At 43.0% G+C, this 19,937-nt stretch overlaps 3 protein-coding genes and 1 long non-coding RNA gene across 5 annotated transcripts; 3 read left to right on the top strand and 1 right to left on the bottom strand.

Moving 5' to 3' along the window:
• The first annotated feature begins 291 nt into the window (after positions 1–291).
• Positions 292–1,102, top strand: LOC123190348 (norbelladine synthase). Its single transcript, XM_044602973.1, has 2 exons — positions 292–555; positions 657–1,102. Exons 1-2 carry the CDS (start codon positions 372–374, stop codon positions 944–946), a joined length of 474 nt encoding a protein of 157 aa, XP_044458908.1. The 5' UTR covers positions 292–371; the 3' UTR covers positions 947–1,102.
• LOC123190350 (uncharacterized) lies at positions 335–6,313 on the bottom strand. 2 transcript variants are annotated; one of them, XR_006496285.1, is made up of 4 exons: positions 6,093–6,313; positions 5,346–5,419; positions 3,185–3,416; positions 335–563 (listed from the first exon to the last, which is right to left on the bottom strand). It is a non-coding gene; the product is annotated as an uncharacterized lncRNA (long non-coding RNA). The 2 variants fall into 2 exon arrangements; XR_006496284.1 differs by having other exon boundaries at positions 6,097–6,313.
• On the top strand, positions 3,136–3,950 carry LOC123190347 (norbelladine synthase). Its single transcript, XM_044602972.1, has 2 exons — positions 3,136–3,408; positions 3,510–3,950. Exons 1-2 carry the CDS (start codon positions 3,225–3,227, stop codon positions 3,821–3,823), a joined length of 498 nt encoding a protein of 165 aa, XP_044458907.1. The 5' UTR covers positions 3,136–3,224; the 3' UTR covers positions 3,824–3,950.
• A 5,662-nt stretch (positions 6,314–11,975) lies between the features above and the next one.
• Positions 11,976–17,575, top strand: LOC123190346 (E3 ubiquitin-protein ligase RNF14). The gene is made up of 7 exons (XM_044602971.1): positions 11,976–12,609; positions 13,154–13,228; positions 13,318–13,858; positions 14,282–14,667; positions 16,107–16,321; positions 16,402–16,558; positions 17,059–17,575. Exons 1-7 carry the CDS (start codon positions 12,193–12,195, stop codon positions 17,188–17,190), a joined length of 1,923 nt encoding a protein of 640 aa, XP_044458906.1. The 5' UTR covers positions 11,976–12,192; the 3' UTR covers positions 17,191–17,575.
• The last annotated feature ends 2,362 nt before the right edge of the window (positions 17,576–19,937 follow it).

Here is a 19,937-nt window from a genome sequence, read left to right as displayed (position 1 = left end):
TTTCATAACAAGATTTAGCAAAGCGGCAATAATATCACACGACTCCGAACTAGTGGCGGGAGGAGCAATCAGAGTACTAATGAAACCATTATTATTAGTATTAATAAAATCACACAACTTAGTGTTTTCTTGAGACATCGTGAATAGGGAAACAAGTAGACAAGCAAACCTTCCGGTTGACTATATCATATAAACACCAGGTTTCTTTTAACATAGATTGTCTATTCACACTGTAATGTTCTGGCGGTGACATCTCAGCCTGTCAGCCACATATTCCAACAACTGCGATGACTTGTGTTCTACACAGAAAAAAAATCCATGTAGCGAGAGGCTAGAACTCGCTGTGCAATCTTTGGCAAGACACACAGCCAATGAAAGGGAGCCTCTGCCATGAGTTCGAGACAGGCCTCCCCGCAGCCGATGTATGGGAGATCTATGGAGGCCTCCGTATTGGCCAGTTGGCCCCTGAATTGCTTCCCGATATGCTCAAAAAGGTCGAGCTTGTTGATGGAGATGGCGGCGTCGGAACAGTTTTGCATCTCACCTACTCTCCTGGTTAGCACCTGAACACAAACACTTCAGTTATGCCTTTTCTTGGCTTTCACAATATATGCATCAGCTTCAGGTAATTTCATTTTGGTGATTGATGTTGCTAGGAATTCCTGGATTCGAATATCAAAAAGAAAAGTTCATCAAGATTGACAATGAAAACTATGTCAAAGAGGCACTAGTAGTAGAAGGAGGCGTTCTAGATCATGGATTTCAGAAATGTTTGGTACGATATGAGATTATAGGGCAAACAGATGAGACATCCACAATAAGATCAACCATTGAATATGAAATTGATGACGACAAGACAGATAACGCTTCCTTCGTCAGTACCAGTGGTGTAGCTCATATTGCTGAGGCCATCACAAAGTATATCAAGGCACAGAAAAAACGTTGAGCAAGCTCGTGAAGAAACGTTGTAAGAACAAAGCATTTCCCACAATGTAAAATAAGTTCAGAGCAACTTCCTTTATAGCTTGTTATTCGCTGTATTGCTGTTTGTAGATCTTGGACTTGTTATTCACTGTATATATATTGGATGGTTATATGATCTTGGGCGGTTGCGATTTACAGTCATGTGTAGTCGATGATTTCGATGGTTCTCAACAGGATGCAACTTTGGGGACACAATAATGGTGCATCAAGCATCAAATGGGTGTGATGCGGGGGAGAGGGGGGGGGGGGGGGGGGGGGGGGGCTCCACCTGATTATATTTCTCAATTTTGTAACCCAACGTTTGCCTGATTACAAAGGTGAATTACATAAGCACGTGTAATCGTGATAAGAAATAGGAATGCCATAAGGAGGTGGCCTGTTTGTGCGCCGGCTTCTTGATCCGGTGCGTCCAGAGTATGAGGTCGTCAATGATTCGCTTAAGGGTGAAGATGATGTGATGGTAAAAAGGGTCAATTTCATACTCTTGGGAAAATACATAGCTGATAAAACAAAATCCCAGGCTATATCCTTTTGCAAGAAGCCCAGGTTGCCAAAGTTCCTGTCTGAATGAATTTCACGATCAACCTTCAGCAGGAATTCTTGGGCCTAATCTAATTATGTACATCACATATTCACATCCAAATTCCAAAATATGATCTCACATACAAGGGGCACATACAAGTTTGCATGAAGTATTGCATCTTTTTTGTTTCTAAACTGACTTAACTCTATGCATTTATTTAAAAAAAGATATTTCAGTATAAAATACTTAAAATATTTTTTTAGAGAAGGTAGAGCTCCCTACCTTATATTCAGAAAAGCCACAGGGGGCGGGAAGCACAAAGAGGGGCACAGACTGGGGGTCTGGGAACAGCCAAAAGATGGAATGAAGAACCAAACGAACGAGAACAGAATAGAAACCACAAAAGAACTGGCCGAAGGCTGAATTGAAAACTGGAAAATATGCCCTATTCGACTGTAAATTTGTTGACCCAGGCAAGAAGCGTGGTCTTTTCTGAATCCTTCCTTGAAGGGCAGTTCCACAGCCTAAGGTTGTCACAATCCTGACTTTGATCACCACAGTGGGAGTCTGTATTCTGTTGAAAACGGTGTCATTTCTAGTCCGCCAAAGTTGAACACCACAATCTGCAAACATGACTGGCCAGAGACCAGAGCGATGCTGCGAATGAGTATATTGGCGAAGTAACTGCTTGCTGCTTGCTAGGGATTCCTGGCCTGGAGAAATTCAGCAAGGTCGACAATGAAAACTACATCAAGGAAGCAGAAATGATCAACGGAGACATTCTGAAGCTCGGGTTCCTCTATTACATGGTCAGGTTTGAATTCATTGGGAAAGGACCCAGTTCTTGAGTAATAAGATCGACTATTGAGTATGAGATTGATGAAGGGAACCCTGAGCTTGAAGGTATGGTTAGTGCCGCACCTATGGCTGCAACTGCTGAGAAAATTGCAGGATACATCAAGTAGCAGAAGATTGCTCAGAGCAATTAATTCTTGCAATAACTCAACGCAAAATGTGTCTATACTGACAGATAAAAGTCTGATTCCATGTTATTTTCCTTGCACAAATATTATGTGCGAATTTGAGAGCCAGATCAGACTAATGATGAAACATAATAGGATAGTATGTTTGAGCATATGAACGCCACCCATAGTGATACACAGATATTGTGCGGTCCATGTACCTTAACTTCCTATCGTTAATGAAGCTAGGGTAACTCTTTTTGATGATAAAATTTACCTTAAATTTCATGATGTATCATCACATACTAGGAAACGAGTCTCATTGACATTCATAGGCATTTTGTTCTTAAGGCCAGTTAAGCCAAACGAGGACAAGATATAACTTAGATTGATGGTGACACATCATATAGACAATTAAAGCAGTGCAGCTGCCTTTCCTCGAAAAAGATACTCGTGCATAGGCATTTTGTTGTTATTATGACCAGTCAAGCCAAATACAGATAAGATGTAACTCAGATTGATGGCAACCTGGCAGGCCTGGCACCTTTTTTTTTTGCGAAAGCAGACCTGGCACCTTATTTTTAACTATATCATATAAACAGCGCATTGTCTATTCAGACTTGTCATGTTCTGGGGGTGTCACCTCAATCTGTCAGCCACATATTCTAAGAATGTAATGACCTATAAATCTGTGTACCGAGAAGCTAGAACTCACCGTGCAATCTTTGGCATTCCACCCAGAGCTCATAGAAGCAATGAAAGGTAGCCTTTGCCATGACTTCGAGACAGGCCTCCCCGCGGCGGAGGTATGGGAGATGTATCGAGGTCTCCGTATTAGCCAGGTTGTTCCTCAATTGCTTCCCGATATCTTCAAAAAGGCCGAGCTTGTTGAAGGAGATGGCGGTGTTGGGACAGTTTTGCATCTCACCTTTTCTCATGGTTAGAACCTGAACACATGCACTTCAGTTATGCCTTTTTTTTGGCTTCGTAATATATGCATCAGCTTCAGTAATTTCAATTTCCGTGGTCCGTGTTGCTAGGGGTTGCTCCATTAGAATATCAAAAGGAAAAGTTCATCAAGATTGACCATGAAAACTATGTCAAGGAGGCCATAATAGTAGAAGGAGGCCTTCTAGATTATGGATTTCAGAAATATTTGATGAGAATTGAGATTATAGGGCAAACCGATAAAACATCTACAATAAGGTCAACCATCGAATATGAAGTTGATGACGAGAAGACAGGCAACACATCCTTTGTCAGTACCAGTGCACTAGCTTGCCTGGCTGAGGCAATCACAGAGTATATCAAGACACAGAAAAGCGCTGAACAAGCTTGTGAAGAAACAGCATAAGAACAAAGCAACCCCCACCCCCAAGTGTAAAACAAGTTCAGAGCAATTTTCTTTATATCTTGTTATTCACTGTATTACTTTTTATATTTCTTGGATAATTATACGATATTGTTGCCATTTGCCGTCATGCATAGCCAAGTATATGATTTCGATGGTTCTCAAAAGGATACAATTTTGGGGATGCAATAATGATGCGTCAAATGAGTGCAGTGCTAAAAGGGTTGATTTTAAGTTTTTGGAAAAAGAATGGCTAGATGATAAAACAAAAGCCCAGGCTACCCATTGCCAGAAGCCCAGAGTACCAAAATTTCCATCTGAATGGAACTTTGCGATCTACCTTCAGCAGAAAATATTGAGCCTAGGCCAATCATTTACATCACAATATTCACATCCAGAATATATCACATACACAAGCTTGCAGTGAGTATTACATATTTATTTGTTCTAAAATGGCTTGATCCAATGTTCGTAGTATAAAACACTAAACAAAATTTTGGGGGAAGAAACCTGGATGCATTGCTTTTTGCGTCAAGAGCAATGGCTCCACCTAATACGCACATGGAACAAACTCAGCAAGCGGCCTTCTTTTGTGAGAACCAAGGTTCAAGCCCTTAGTCCTACTCGTGGAGGTCTTACCACCGTGCTATTCTCGGTATAAAACATTTTAAAGTGTTCAATTATTTAAAGGATAAAACACTTCAAAGAAATGCAATACTTGAGATGCTAAGCTAAATGTAGAGAAACAATAGTGATGCAAGAAATTAAAGGCAGTAAAATTCAGGAACTAGAAAGTGGCAAGAGAAGATACAAAAAACTTTGTTTTGGTGCTCAGTCATTCTATATCTTGTATAAAAGGAACACCTCATGGGAGCTCCCCAATTGGTAAACAAGACACCCAGCAGTAGAAAACAAATACTCAGCCAACACAGCATCCTTGGAAGGCATAATACCCATCGCCTCCAACACAAAACGCCTCATTGAGTAGCAGTTTCACCAGCTTCAAGCCAGCTTTTGTATTATCAATGTATGCCATACAACAAACTATTCAGAACACTTATCCATCTAGACCTTGGCAACACTTAAATATTTAACGCTTTAACCTACTGCAGCACAACAATGGTCTCCACGCAGACCACACTGTTTCTGCATCTCTGCATGCAGATGGTTGGTGGAAGTCTGAGCCATTCTGTAGATTTACCTTTCCAGGCTCATTGTGTCCATCGACACTGTAGAAACAGCCAACACGGCAGTGAATGACAAAGTCCTTTGGTGTAGTGGAGTGCTTGCACAACTCAGTTGTGGCCTTCTCAGGTCACAGGCATCTTGAGGCTGAATTTTGGAGTACATTGGAGGAATTGAAGTTTGGGTGTTTTTACCCTTTGGAGTAATAAAATAGTTGCAGTGGCATTTTTCAAAGTTTGGAAATTGCAGTGGCATTTTTATGAATCGCCATAATCGGAGTGGCATTTATCTAATTAACACATAGAAATATGACATAGGAGTAGTATTTTTACGGACATACCTTGGCAGGCCAAGTATCAGCTTCCTTCAAGCTCAAATTGGATTCAAGTTGATGCACTCAATGCATAAAAGAACCTGCAAGACCGAGAAGCATATTAAAATCAGTATGGGCTGCATAAAACTATGTGGAGTTGAGGTCTGTACTTGAAAAGCGACTATGTGCTTTGCTAATTATAAGATGGCAGGGGAAAAGCAGAGTTAATTGTTCAAACATCAAGGAAGCACTGTGGTTTTCTCAAAGTGCAATTTGGCAGTGTTAGCACAAACTCTACCAGTATACATATCTCGATATGCTACTAATGATAATTCAACAAACCAAAGCCTCAAAATAAGGGTCGAAGACTACCATGCAGATGAAATGCAAGAGATGGTAGTGGTTACGCATAAAGAAATGCAGGCATGGTTGTGTATCTTCCATCTCTGTTGTCTTCCCCTTTGCGGATATTTTTATTTAAGGCATACATGAAGTGGGCCATCAAAAAACATCCATATTCAGCTGGAATTAATATTCAGAGCAGAGATTAATTTTGAAGAAATTAGCTTCCAAAAGTTGTAAAAAGAATTTGGGGCAATGCTAAAATCTTAAAGCACCAAATTATAGCAGCAGATTTATAGAACCTTGTCCTTAATTTAGGGATGACCCATGCCCAATACACAGACAACATGAACTGATTCAGAAGTAATAAACGGAACACTGACAGGTAATAGAGAAAGTACATCAATATAGAACTTCAATACATGAACCTACCTACCATTCCAACGACATTTTTGACATATCATATCGGCGAGATTAGGTGGAAGCATCACTCGGTATGGCCTCAGATGAATCAAGAATCCCATCCAGTTGCCTCGCCTCGTCGAAACGAGATCCGCCGACGCCGCGACGGAGCTGGCCGGCCCCGGCGGCTAGGGTTTTGGTCGGGGTCGAGCGAATTGGCCGAAGAATGCCGATGAGCAGCGTGACGATTACTTGGGCTTGGGCCTCCAGTTGTAACGGCCTCGTGTCTCTAATATATTGAACTAACCGCCTGGTCCTGGCCCAGATCCCTCCCCTCCGCCAAACCTATACGTGGAAAACCCTATCGGCCGCTCTCTGCGGCGAATTGTCGGGATTTCGCAAGTATGCGAGCGAGCAGACATGGGCCGGCCCACTTGATGTGCGGCCAACGGTTTTGGGAACCTTCCCTGAACCGGGTTTTTTCCTGCGCTGTTTCCTTTCGGGCTTTCCCGGCTTTTTTGTTTTTTTTTCATTTTGTTTGTTCTTTTTTTTGCTTATTTTTATGTTTCTATTTTTCTTTTCTTTTTTTAACTTTCTTATTTTACTTTTTTCAGTTTTTCATTTTTCAAAATATGTTCAGAAATTATTTAAAAAATCATATTTTCCAAATTTTGTTCCAAATTTCACAAAATGTTCCTATTTTCAGTTTTTGACCGGAAATAGAAAAAATGTTCAACATTCAAAAAAGTTTAGAATTTCAAAAGTTGTTCCCTTATTGTCAAAAAATGTTCCAAATTTCGATTTTTTTATAATTTGCTAAATTTGTCCAACATTTGACAAAATATTTTCATTTTAGAATTTTCTTCAAGAATGTCAAAAACTGTTCCCATTTTAAAATTGTGTTCACAAATTCAAAAAATGTTCATATTTTTAAATTTTGTTCACAAATTAAGAAAATTTTCGGGAATTTCAATAATTCTTCTTGTTTTCGAAGTTTGTTCGTGTTTTTAAAGTTTGTTCACAAATTCACAATATGTTTGGGGTATTTAAAAAAATGTTTGCATTTTACTAAAAAAATGTTCGTGTTTTCAAAATTTGTTCACATTTTTTCATAAAAATGTTTATGCTTCAAATAAGCACACGGTTTCAACATTTTGTTCGCAATTTCAAAAAATGTTCCAATGTTTCAAATTTTGTTTACATTTCCAAAAAAGCATACCAATACGTATTTTGTTTGCATTTTTAAAAAATTGTTCACATTTTTAACTTTTTGTTCTGAATTTAGAAAATGTTCTTGTTTCAAATTTGTGTTCCAAAATTACAAACTATTCAGAATCTCAGGAAATATTCGGTAATTTCAAAAAAGTTCGCATTTTTCGTTCTGTTTTTAGAAAAAATGGATTTACAAAAATGATTCACTTTTCAAAAGAAGACTTTGGAATATCAAAAAAGTTGGCATTTCAAAACTGTTCGCAATTTTTTAAAAAAAAGTTTTACAAATGTTTTCCAAGTCTCAACGAGTGCTATGTGTTCTTATTGCATTTTGCGCCTATATTTCTGTTAGATGATGTCTGGTGTATTGGTTATCCGCTTGTGGTTTGTAGCCTGCGTAGTGCGAGGTCTCAGAGGATCGAATTCTGCCTCCGTTGGATGTTTTTCTGTCGGGCGACAGAAAACAAGAAGCGGCACGTAGATGGGCCGGCCAGGCGGAGGACTGCCCGCGTGAAACCCCGCCATTCTGCGGCAGATAGGAGCTCCCCCTATACGTGCCTTCCCCTAAAAAAATAAAAAAAATAAAAACCTATACGTCGCTTATTGCGACCTGGAAGGTAACGTCGCCTCAGGAGTTCCATTAGTGGGTCGGACCAGTTCAAACCTTTTACGCGATTTTTTTTTCTAGTGTGTTTTTCTATTGGTTTTCTGCAGTTTTTTTGTTTTTTCCCTGTCCATTTTTCCCATGGTTTTCCTTTCTTTTTTTATTTGGTTTTCAGTTCATTTCATCGGTTTTCTAGCGTTTCTGCATTGGTCTTCTGTGGTTTTTATTTAATTTATTTGTCACTTTTTCTATTTATTTTTCATCACATGTCCAATTTTTTCAATCCACATTGTACATTTTGCATAGACTTGTGGAACTTTTTTGATACAAATTAAACATTTTTGAAAATAGATTATGTACATTTTCAAATACATGTTAAGAACATATTTTTCACATACATGTTAAAAATATATTTAAATACAAATGAAAACAATTTAAAAAATAGCAGGGACATTTTTTCATTGTCTAATTTTTTTTCAAAAATATCACAAACATATTTTAAAAAAATTGTGGACAATTTTTAAAAAATATCATGTACATATTTTTTGAATGGTATGAAACATTTTTGTTAAACTACCCGAACATATTTCTACATTGAATAACATTTTTGAAAAATTTGAGACGAGTGAACATTTTGTTAAAATGTCATATACATTCTTTTTGACTATCAAATTTTTAAAAGTTGTGCAAACATTTTTTATACGCTCCCTTGACATTTTTTAAATGCATGATAAATGTTTGAGTAAATTAATTTTTGAAATATACAATATATTTAATACGAAATGTAAACAAAAGTAAAAAGGAGAAGAACAAAAGAACAAACCTCACCGTACATCGACCGGCCCATCGTATGCTCGCTTGAGGCAATGCTACCTTCCATCTCGAGTCAAGTGAGATATAGGAGCCCCCTTCCTCCCCTGAGTTGCGCTGGCCTATAGACGTTCCTTTTTGTCGTGCTCCCACTGGAGACAACAAGCACCGGGGTTGTCACGCAGACGGCACCGTCTCTGCAACTTTGCATACACACGGTTGCTTTGGCATGCGAAAATAGTAAAACACCATTGCTATTTCCACCAGGTCACACAAAAAGAGTTGCAGAAAAGAACCAGAAATGTGTCTCAGCAAAAACGCGATGCCACAACACAATGACAATGATGCACAACAGGCCCCTTGTCTTGTGAAACTAACAATACTTCCCTTCAAAAAGGATTTTCTAACTTGGCATATGTGAAGTTAAAGTAGGTCTACAAAATACGATACAAAATCAAACAACCGGGGAGAAAACAAATGTACAAAACAAGCCCTAAGAGTGTCTTCAATAGACTTTGCTTCCCCAATAAATTTCTGATATTGAGAAGTTCGGTTGAAAAAGACTGCTCGAGCAGACCCCCTTTCCGAGAAAAAAATATAGAGTTCTCGATAAAACAACCCAACTCTCCCTAGCATATTAGAAAATTTACCCCTCTCTCAATACTTCTCCCAATAAATGTCGCGTCAGTGCACTGCCGATGGAGTCTGGCGCTCCGCCGTCGCTGCCGCAAATACCCACCACGCCCGTCACCTCCACACGTCGCCACCGTCCACTGCCCACCGCCGTCGGAGTCCTCCATGCCACCTCCAGAGAGAGGGGCATCACATTGACAATTGAGACATCTAGATTAGATTAAGTATTGAAAAAGAGATTATTTGGGGTTCTGATAAAGCACCACACCTGCAAACCCCAAGGGTATTATTGGGAGAACCCTGATAACCATCTATTGGTTTTTTTCCTTTGGAACCTCTTGAGATGCTCTCAACATGTAATGAAAATTGCTTTCCAAGTAAACATAGAACAAAAAAAATCTAGAATAAACAGGGATCCACTTGGGTTTTGGGTATTTCACGTAACCCGTGCAGTGGCCGGCGATCTTGTCGCGACCACATGTTAATGGAATGCAAGGTGTTCCATATCAAAAAAAAAAAAGAAAAAGAGATGGCAGAAATATTTACTCCCTCCGGCCCTAGAAGGAGACATAACCTAACATTGAAGAGGGCAATGTACCTTCTTTCTTCATCCAACGATACAATGATTGACGAATTATGTAACTCGTTTAGAAACATATCAGAATAATACACCATCAAATTTGTGCAACAATAAGATGGGCCATCTTGTATCTTCACTCCTGAATCATGATTATCCTTGTATCATGTTGTGTAACCAGAAGGGTGTTTGGCTCCTTCAATCTGGATGAACCTTTGTGTGTGTGTGTGCGCGCGCGCGCGCGCTTTTTTTAAAAAGGGCCTAATGCAAAGTTGCAAACGTACACAGGCCATCAAGTCTTTATTTTTGTGGACTGCCAGTTAGACTATACGGGCTTTAAAAAAACAAATGAAGCTAGGTCTTAGTGGGCGCAACGTACGCTAACAAGTGGGGGCATACAGCTTGTATACCCCGATCAGGTATAAGAGTATCTCTAGCACACCCCTTAAAAATGATCAAACTCTTTACTCTTTGCGTTTTAAGGTTTTGGTCAAAAAAAAGTGTCAAGAATAGAAAAAGTAAACGTGATACAACCCGTAAATTTTTTAAAGGACACCGAAAATTCACAGCCAAGAGCCTTATTTTTGAAGGTTGGAAGGTCGAATCGAGGGGGGCCCGTATACCGGTCAAACCTTGTCGGAGCAAACACGTAACCGTGTAATTTGTCAGAACCCGCCCGAAACTTGCCGGAATTCGTCACTGCACACCTAAAAAGGTCGTTGGACCCCGAAATCGATCGCCGCCGGTTCAAATTGGACGAGCTTGACCTCGTCGTGGCTTCCCGTGACCTCGTCCTAGCCACCAGAATCCTCACGGTGCGACCGGCAACAGAGCAGGGCACAGCCGGCGGGGTGCGGCCGACGTGGCAACGGGGCGCGGCACGACCGGCTAAGGGAAGGGATGGCGCCGGCTGGGCTGGAGGAAGAAGCTCTTATCCGAGCTTTACAGTATCTGTTCGGTCGTAGCTAAAATGGACCCTTAACATGCCTTTTTTTTAATTTTTATCTTAGTTTTACAATTTGTAGTTTTAAGAGGTCTGCTAGAGATGCTCTAAGCGAACGAAAAAAATCAAATGGGGGGGCAGATGCCCCCACACCCATCAACATAGGTCCGCCTCTATAATCACTGTCCCCGAAACAGTCACCTTTTTTACTTTGAATTATGTACTCCCTCCGTTCCAAAATAGATGACTCAACTTTGTACTACCTTTAGTACAAAATTGAGTCATCTATTTTGGAACGGAGGGAGTACTTTTCTAAAGTAGAGATATCGATCTAAATCATAACTTGGTTTTCATTCAAAAGTTGCTTATCATACATGCCATGTGGTCGGACCGCAGCGTCGACTAAATTGGGCTCATGGTGTCTTATTTTTAATTTACTCTTTTTTGCAGTACACAAAGTTGTTTCAGGCCATTTGAAAAAAACAAACAATTTATGTGAATTGAGAAGTGTCGTAGTCAGCTATGCAGCAGCGAGCCAAAATTTACTAGCAAAGCACAAGAAAATCACACTCCTATATTAACAATCAAACTAAAATCATCTCACAAAAAAAAAAAGCAATCAAACTTTTTTTTATAATATAGTAAAAATGCAAGCGCTGAAAGTGCATCGCCGGAAATCTTAAAATAAATTCAACAACAATGCAGAAATTGAATTCTGATGAATTAGGAATACCACCGTCTCTCTAATAATATAACCATATATTGGTTCATGAAAAACAATCAAACTAAAATCACATTTGAATAGTCAACGGCTTAGATTGGTTCATGCAAAACAATCAAACTAAAATCACAAAACATCTGCTTTGAATAGTCAACGGCTTGCGGTCAAACCACTGCAGCATCCCGGAAAAGAAAAACTGCAGCAAGCCTGTCAGCTGCGGAGGATCCGTCGTAGCAGACGTGGATGCGTCCGCTTACCGTTGACCCACGTTTTGCGTCGAACAGTCACTGCTGCCCGTTAAAAACAAAGAGAGAGAGAAGTGCAAGTACGCCTTCCACTTTTTTCTTCGAGCGAAATACGCCTTCCACAAAACCCCCCTTCTCCAGCGGTCCAGCCCAGCTCCAGAAACCAGAACTGGTCCAGCTGCGCGTCGAGCCGGAAGAGAGTTGTAATCGCGCGCCCCGAGATTCGTGCCGGCCCGCGGCCGGCGCCCCCACACCGCCTCACTCCCCGCCGTCAAATTCCGGGCCGCGCCGCCGCCAAACGCAGTCTACCGGACCCCTCTCTCTCTTCTACCCCCGGCCCTGCGCAACCTACCCGCCGCCGCCGCCGCCAAGGGGTTCGGCGGCGATGCCTCCTCGCAAGTCGTGGAAGCCCAAGGGCGGCAGCCGCGGCCCGGCGCAGAGGCCCCACGGGAAGTCCGCCGCCGCCCCATACCCTAACCCCGCCCACGAGTACCCCTACGACGCCTCGGCGGCCGCCGCCGCCGCAGAGGCCCTGGAGCGCCTCGACGTCTCCGCGGCCGCCGAGGAGGATCCTCCGGTGGAGACGCCGCCGTCTCCTCCCCAGCCCGAGGTCCCCGCGCCGGCACCGCCGTCTCAGCCGCCGGTGGAGGCCTCGTCGTCTGGGTCTGGGAGCGCCGCGGCGGGTGGGGGCCGGGAGGAAGGGGCCCTGAGGAGGCTGCGGGAGCTGGTGGGGATTGGTCGGGAGGAGGTGGAGTTGACTGAGGAGGAGGTGCGTGCCAACGATCAGAGGCAGGACGACGAGGTGACGGCTTAATCTCTCCCTCTCTGATTCGTGAATTGTCTTAGCTATTCAGTATATGGCGAAGCATGACTGATCAGCTTCATTGCCTTACAAATAAATAAATGCAATGAGTAGCTTCTATCATAGACATGACACCCTAGTGAGCTTCACGATTCTTTTTTCCTGCTGCTTTACCTGCTGATTCTTGAAGTCCAACAGAGGGCTGGAATTGTTTGCCATCTCTATGTGGAGTGGCTGCCAAAGGATCATGTGGTGCACACACACTGAGAGCCCTGCAGTTTAACAGTCATGCCTGCATTTGTCGTCAATCTCGTTGCTAAATTTCTATGATTGGGTGGGTTCGCGCCATTCATTGGAAATGAACCGGTGAAATTTAAACCGTGTCGTGCACATTCAATTGCCTAGGTGTATTAATTGTCCAATCGTACCATTGAGAGGCAGTCCTCGGATGCCGTTAACTCTTATTTTGTCGTTATCTTAGTTTCTAATTGGACGTGCGGTTATCACTTCGTTAAGTCTGATCGAATCTAAATCCAATGCTCAGATATGTGCCCTGGAAGCAATTTTTGGCGACACTGTTGTCATGTTGAATAGAAAGGAAGGCCAGCGGACTTTCCAGGTACACCCCTCACGACCAATTTTCAGGCTATATTCTTCTTACCTATAAGGGCAAGTGTTTCACCTGTCGTTGTAAACTTGTAATTACAGGTTCACGTGCATATTGAGATCCCAGATGGCACAGGTGTATCGGCAAGGCTCAGTTTTGGTGCTGGAACACTAAATTATAAGGGAGCGCATGATGAAGATGCCTCTGATGATCTTGTTTACAAGTTTAGAGTTGAGCATTTACCTCCAATCCTGCTGACATGTCTCCTGCCTTCGTCATACCCGAGCCACCAGCCTCCCTTTTTCACTCTATCCACCGAATGGCTGGACAAAGTGATGCTTTCGTCATTATGTCACATGCTGGATATGATTTGGGAAGAGCAACTGGGCATGGAAGTAGTATATCAGTGGGTGCAATGGCTCCAAAGCTCTTCCCTTTCTTACTTAGGGTTTGATAATGAGATAGTTTTAAGCAAGGGTGATCTAACGTGTGTTGAAGATGGTGGGGATAACCGTGCTTGTCCAGATGATGCTCCACCTGATTTGACAATTCCAAGGATTATTAGATACAATGATGATAAGCGTCATGAAGCCTTTTTGCATGGTATCCATGACTGCATGATTTGTTTCAGCGAGCTTCCTGGTAACTCTTTCTTCCATTTTCAAGTAACTGTTTGCACTAGTGCTGTAGGAGTCTTGTGATGTGTTATACTTGCCACAATTGTTTTATATTGCCGCCTTGGAACTTCTCTTGGCTAGGTATTACTACTCAGTACAGTTTGGTTCCCAAACTATCCTTTTTTTCTGACAAGAAAATGACTAGATACGGTAACCGTAACATAATTATCTAGATGCCATGTTAGAGGTTCTCATTTGAGATAACAATTTGTCCTTGTTCTGTGTGAAATTGTCTTGTTTGTAAAATTGTAAACTTTAGAATCACGATACTGAGGTCTTCGTGATGCATCATCTCCAGCTTGGATGTTCTCCATTTACATTTTTGTTTGTCCGTGTTATTTGAATTAAGGGCACCCATATTTCTGAGTCTAATCTGTTACCTCATCAGGTGTCGATTTCATCAAACTTCCATGCCACCATTTCTTTTGCCAGAAATGCATGCAAACATATTGCAAAATGCATGTCAAGGAGGGAACTGTAGTGAAGCTGCTGTGTCCTGATACAAAATGTGAAGGTGTTGTTCCTCCCAATATATTGAAAAGGCTGCTGGGGGAAGACGAGTTTGAACGTTGGGAAGGATTGCTTCTTCAGAGAACTCTTGACGCCATGGCTGATGTAGTTTATTGTCCGAGATGTCAAACTGCTTGCTTGGAAGATGTAGGTGATGAAGCTGTGTGCTCAAGTTGTTTATTCAGCTTCTGCACACTTTGTAGAGAGCGCCGTCATGTTGGGGTGGAATGTTTATCTCCAGAAGAAAAACTTATTATTTTGGAGGTGGGTGGACTGTATCTCACATGCATACATTTAGCAAATACTCCCTTCGTTCCATTATATAAGGTGTAGGAGTATTTACTTTTTACTAAAATTCCATATTGGACTAAAATTCCATATTGTTGTTGTTGTTGTTGTTGTTGTTGTACATGGAGTAGTTACTCCAATTCTGCTTCCTTTTTTTGCAAGGGCCAATTCTGCTTGCTTTTGCAAGTTAATTACATGGAGTATCTTTCCGATTTATTTTTTCCATGTTGCGTGCCATATGGCCATCGGGAATTATTGGAGATATGAATGCCATGCATGGATCATGGCATGTATGACTGAATTAGTTTTTTTTATTACCGAATTAGTTAGGGGTACTATTGTCTCAAATTCACCTTTTAACCTATGACTTGTTTAACGTGCACAAAATAATTCACATTACATTTAGGAACGGAATATGGCTCAGTAGGCCAAGGTTGGCAAATCATGTCCCACGGTCCCTGAGCATGAACTAATAGAAAATGTTTACTAACACTAGCAGCAATTTCTCAATAGATACTGACATGTACTCCCTCCGTTCCCTAATATAAGACCTTTTAGCTTTTCCTTGATTCGTATGTATCTAGGCACATTTTAGTATGCATGTTCACTCATTTTAGTATGTATATAGTCAATATTTTGAAATAGCTATAAAAGGTCTTATATTAGGGAACAGAGGGAGTAATTTACTAGAAGCGTCTAGAATCAGTACCTCTTGGATCCTGGCATGCAACGAGGTGTTGATTCGAGCAATACATGATGAAGTAGATGTTTTACCCTAAGCTGAGGCTTTAATCCTGTCTCTTCTGTTCTTAAATCATTGGTTTCCATTCTAGGACAGTGTATAAGACCTGAATATAGATTAGTATAACCATTTCAACAAAGGACGAGATACAAGTTCATGCCAAGAAATTACTGATTTACTACATTCTGGCCAATGGTGAGACCTGGTAGGATGGAGATTAGTGACTATGGTAAGGCATGTATGGTGGCTATTGGAAGCTGATAGGCCTTGGGTGCAGTTAAGAGGATCTGGGGATATCGTATCCACTAGTGACTCACATGGAAAGTTTCTAAAGTGATTGCTTTCCAATATGGATCTAAATATCAGTCCCGAATCTAAGAGGTTATATGGTGTTCTACTTGTAGGCTTGATAGATAAGTATGATTGTCTGAGTTGCCAACATATTTTATCGTGATAAGACTGAATGCGTTTTGACCATCTTTTTAAACAGTTATTACCGCACTTCATGGCTAGGTGTCTGCAAGTATGATGTACATGTGTTTTTATTTATCCATCCACTGGATGATTATGTTGAAGAGAATTTACATTTTGACCAACTTCGGTAACAATGAGACTGTATTCTTCCCGGAGAGTCACATGTGTTTATTGGCATCCTAACTTTTATTTCACACAGAGACGTCAAAAGTCTGGGCAAGTTAAGGGAGATATCCAGAAGGTTATGGATGAAGTACGCAGCATCAAGGAAATTTTGAAGGATGCAAAACAGTGTCCACGATGCAAGATGGCTATATCTAAGATAGAAGGATGCAATAAGATGACCTGTTGGAACTGCGGGCGGTTCTTCTGCTACCAGTGTAATGCTGCAATCAGTGGATACGATCATTTCAAGTATGTTCTCTTTCAGTAATATCTAATTATGTTCATTGGCATAGCTGTTACTTGACAAATAATCATGTTGTTGCTTCCAGGGGTGATTGTGTGGTATTTGATCAGGAGGAAATTGATAGATGGGAAATGCAAATGAATCAAAGGCAACAACGCCAAGTAGTTGCGCAAGCGCAGGCTGAAATCTTCGAAGGAGAATATGGTTACCCATGTCCCACTTGCCGCAACCCAATTCCAAAGGTACTGTCAAAATCCTTTATCTGTAAAGGTATCTCAGGACCAGCATCTCTAGTAATAATGAGAATGATGCAATTGCCTGCCTTTTGCGTCAAGAAACCAAAATGTGCTATTTCACATACTTGTGGTTACTTTTGCGTCAAGAAACAGTTAAAAAAGTTGCCATTCAGGATTTTTACTCCCGTGGTGGTGCTTTCACCTCTAGTCATGATTACTTTGTTTAACTGTTTGTTCCGATTCAGTTGCAAATAACTTCTGAGCCATGACTAGTAATTAAATCAGCATGATGTTTAGGTCAGTTTACCTTTTTTTTTTGCTTCAGTCAACAGATGTCAGGCTATAACCATTCCCCACACACTCCTAGTGAATTCACAGATATTCATTTACGGGTGTGAATTCATAGATCTTAACGACCTCAGATCGTAATATCATTGTTCTTACCATGTTGCACAATACCCCGCCATTCCTCATGATTCTCTATTTGCTTTGGTAACTTGGTGCAGATCGGAAACAACAACCATCTCTACTGCTGGGCATGCCAACGACACTTCTGTGCTCTGTGCCGGAAGGTTGTCCTCAAGACGTCGCAGCATTTTGGTCCCAGGGGATGCAAGCAACATACCGCAGACGACTGACACAGGCTCTCCCATATCTGCAGCCTCGGTGCAAGCGCAATTTCTGAAGCTTCCCTGTATGTGCATACACAGTCGTCCCAAGGTGCATTTGCCTTGGCGGCGTTACCAGCATTTGGCGGCCTACATCCGTGTACTCGCTCAGTTATTTAAGTGTTTATGAACATAAATCTGCGTCTTTAGTCCATTGATTTCCGTGCCTGTTGTTGAGAAGAATCTGCATATTCAGGATGCCAGTTGTCCCCTTGTATCATGAACGGAACCGTTGCAGTGAAACCTTGCAAAAATCATTGACATTTACTGGTACTGGTGGTTGTGTCGTGATTTGTTCCATGTCTATGCAAATAAATTCAGTGTGTTAATGGATATATTTCTCTATGTTTCGGCAGTTTGACGTGTGTACGAGTATGATGCCCTGTTTTTAACCCGTGGCGTCAGTGTCTATATGATGAATTAAGTTGAATGTGCCGTGGTTGGAAACGTGTCTCCTTTGATAGAGCAACATACACATCCAGTTCACCCAAGTGCATGTACCATCCGGTTCATCGGATGTCTTTGCACTTGCTTTACTTCATACTCCCTCCGTTTCATAATATAAGTCGTTTTAGCAAGCTAAAACAGCTTGCTAAAACGACGTATATTTTGGAACAGAGGAAGTATAAAAAGATTGAGCTGGTGAAAAGACAACATACTTCATAGCATTTTGATTGGTAGGACTCGAATGACGGGAATATCAATCAAATACTTCGAATGGTTCACCATGGATGAAACACAGCGTTGGCATGCAATGCAGCCCGACGACCAAGTGCGATTCGTAACACTAGCTAGTACGTAGTAGGCAGCAACGGATCATTACTGTATCTGGGTGTAAATGCAGGCTTGGATGTTGATAGTTTCTGCCTCATATGGCTTGACAGAATTGGGCAGGAGGAACTGGAAGCGGTGGTCGGGATCGGGTAGGCCACTGGAGAGATTCGTGCATTCCACGTTGAAGAAAGATTTCAGGCGCTCACCATACCAGCCGCCTAATCTTTCGAACTCGAGCTCGACCCCGTAGAAGATCTCGTCGCCGCCGTCAGTTCGGGGGCACACGCATACAGCGGAGACGGCGCGTCCGAGGGACACGGGCGACACCATCACCAGGAACAGCAGCTCCCTGGCGCCGTCCCCGACGATGACGACGTTGAAGCCGTCCTCGAGGTCCACGGAGAAGGACTCCCCGGCGCGGGCGCCGGTGGTGCACGGCCACTCGTGTTCTCCGGCGAAGTGGGCCAGCAGCATCTCCGTCGAGCCGACGAAGCCGCAGGCCTCCTCGGGGCAGTGGCACGGCGCGTGGAGGCAGTCTTCGAGGTGGCGGGGCCCGTCGTAGTAGACCGGTCTGGCGGCGCGTCCGTAGGCGGCGTTGGGGCAGGGCGCGCGGATGGGCTCCACCAGCCGCTCCAAGTCGTGGTTCCGGCGGTAGCCGTCGGCCATCGGGGCGCGACACACGTGGCAGGTCCGCGCCGAGGCCAGCTTACCGCGACACTGCTCGCACAGCGCGTGCCCCACCCCGCACTGCAGGGCCGGAGACATGGCAGGCAGATTTATCTTGTTACGACGTACGATTAGTGCTCGGGCAGAAGGAGAGACGGACGGGGGTCGGCGCGTGCGTGCGTGCGAGTACGTACCTGGAAGATGGGCGGCTTGAGCGGGAGGCAGCAGACACCGCAGTCGAGTGCATCGGCGTCCGCCAGCGTCAGGTTCTCGAGCGCCGCGCGTGTGGACGGTGGCGCCATTCTTGCCGGCTACAAGTCCGTTGAACAACAGTACTCCTGTACTACAAGCCGGTCTCGTCTCATGGTAGTATCTTCCTCGCCGGCCGGCCGGTATATATCTTGTGTCACTCGTCTCGCTAATAATAAATTAATAAATCCATCCAGCATCCCGAGAGCCTTTTCGATCGCCAGCGCGCTACTGCTTCCCGTGTTAATGTGTTTCTCGATTTGTGTCCCAACCAACACGTACGCCTAGTCCCAAGGAGCACAAAATTCGTTGATCGATCGATCTTCCCTGCGACTCTCATATTCATAAAATTTAGAGTATTTTTTATTAGGCTGAGAGGGTCTCTATTTGAGCCCGAGTAGAAGGAGTGAAGCCTATTTTAAACCCTTAGATTGTAAAGCTCGACGCAAACGAACCCCGTGCCTAATCCCTGAATGTGCCTTGTTCTCTGTAATATGGATAATTTTTAACCTTAAGGCCGTATCCAAACGAGGATTCCATGGAATGGCCGGGATGGGGGTGTTATGCAGCACATATGTACGGACCGACTGTCAGCACATTATAGAACCTAAATTCTAATTAGTGCAGTTGCATTTTCTGGGTGTTGTGAGCACACCCTTCGTGAGCCGTCAGATCGATCACCGATCGCGCCCAGGTGACACCTGGTCGAGGCGAAGCGTCCGGAAGCGGTCGAAACGTCTGCCTAGGGCGAAGCGTCTCGAAGAGGGCGAGGCCAAGTGAGGTCGGCGTCGTTCTCGGCTTGCGAGGAGATGGTTCGGCGGTGCGTTGATAAACTCGCCTCCCAACTCCCCTCGTTTTCACTCTAAATTTTGTACGCAATTTGGTGGGTGGGGGGAGGGGGGTCCGTGTTCTTCCCGTGCTGGTTAGGGTACGCAGTGGTGCTCGTTTATTCAATTCGTTCCATTAGGATTTCCATTTCGCGTGATGGCGTGGTCAAGGTAGGGTTCTATCGATGAGTTGACGAGGAG

Source organism: Triticum aestivum, chromosome 2A (genome assembly GCF_018294505.1).
Source record: "Triticum aestivum cultivar Chinese Spring chromosome 2A, IWGSC CS RefSeq v2.1, whole genome shotgun sequence".
NCBI lineage: Eukaryota > Viridiplantae > Streptophyta > Magnoliopsida > Poales > Poaceae > Triticum > Triticum aestivum.
This window is presented reverse-complemented; position numbering and strand designations above follow the sequence as displayed.

What these genes read in the sequence shown, in the direction of transcription:
- LOC123190346 (XM_044602971.1), top strand. Translation starts at nt 12,193, where the DNA reads ATGCCTCCTCGCAAGTCGTGGAAGCCCAAGGGCGGCAGCCGCGGCCCG. An exon ending in AAGGCCAGCGGACTTTCCAG is followed by an intron (nt 13,229 to 13,317) that starts GTACACCCCTCA and finishes TTGTAATTACAG; the next exon opens with GTTCACGTGCATATTGAGAT. An exon ending in TTGTTTCAGCGAGCTTCCTG is followed by an intron (nt 13,859 to 14,281) that starts GTAACTCTTTCT and finishes TTACCTCATCAG; the next exon opens with GTGTCGATTTCATCAAACTT.
- LOC123190348 (XM_044602973.1), top strand. Translation starts at nt 372, where the DNA reads ATGAAAGGGAGCCTCTGCCATGAGTTCGAGACAGGCCTCCCCGCAGCC. An exon ending in GCATCTCACCTACTCTCCTG is followed by an intron (nt 556 to 656) that starts GTTAGCACCTGA and finishes TGATGTTGCTAG; the next exon opens with GAATTCCTGGATTCGAATAT.
- LOC123190347 (XM_044602972.1), top strand. Translation starts at nt 3,225, where the DNA reads ATGAAAGGTAGCCTTTGCCATGACTTCGAGACAGGCCTCCCCGCGGCG. An exon ending in GCATCTCACCTTTTCTCATG is followed by an intron (nt 3,409 to 3,509) that starts GTTAGAACCTGA and finishes CCGTGTTGCTAG; the next exon opens with GGGTTGCTCCATTAGAATAT.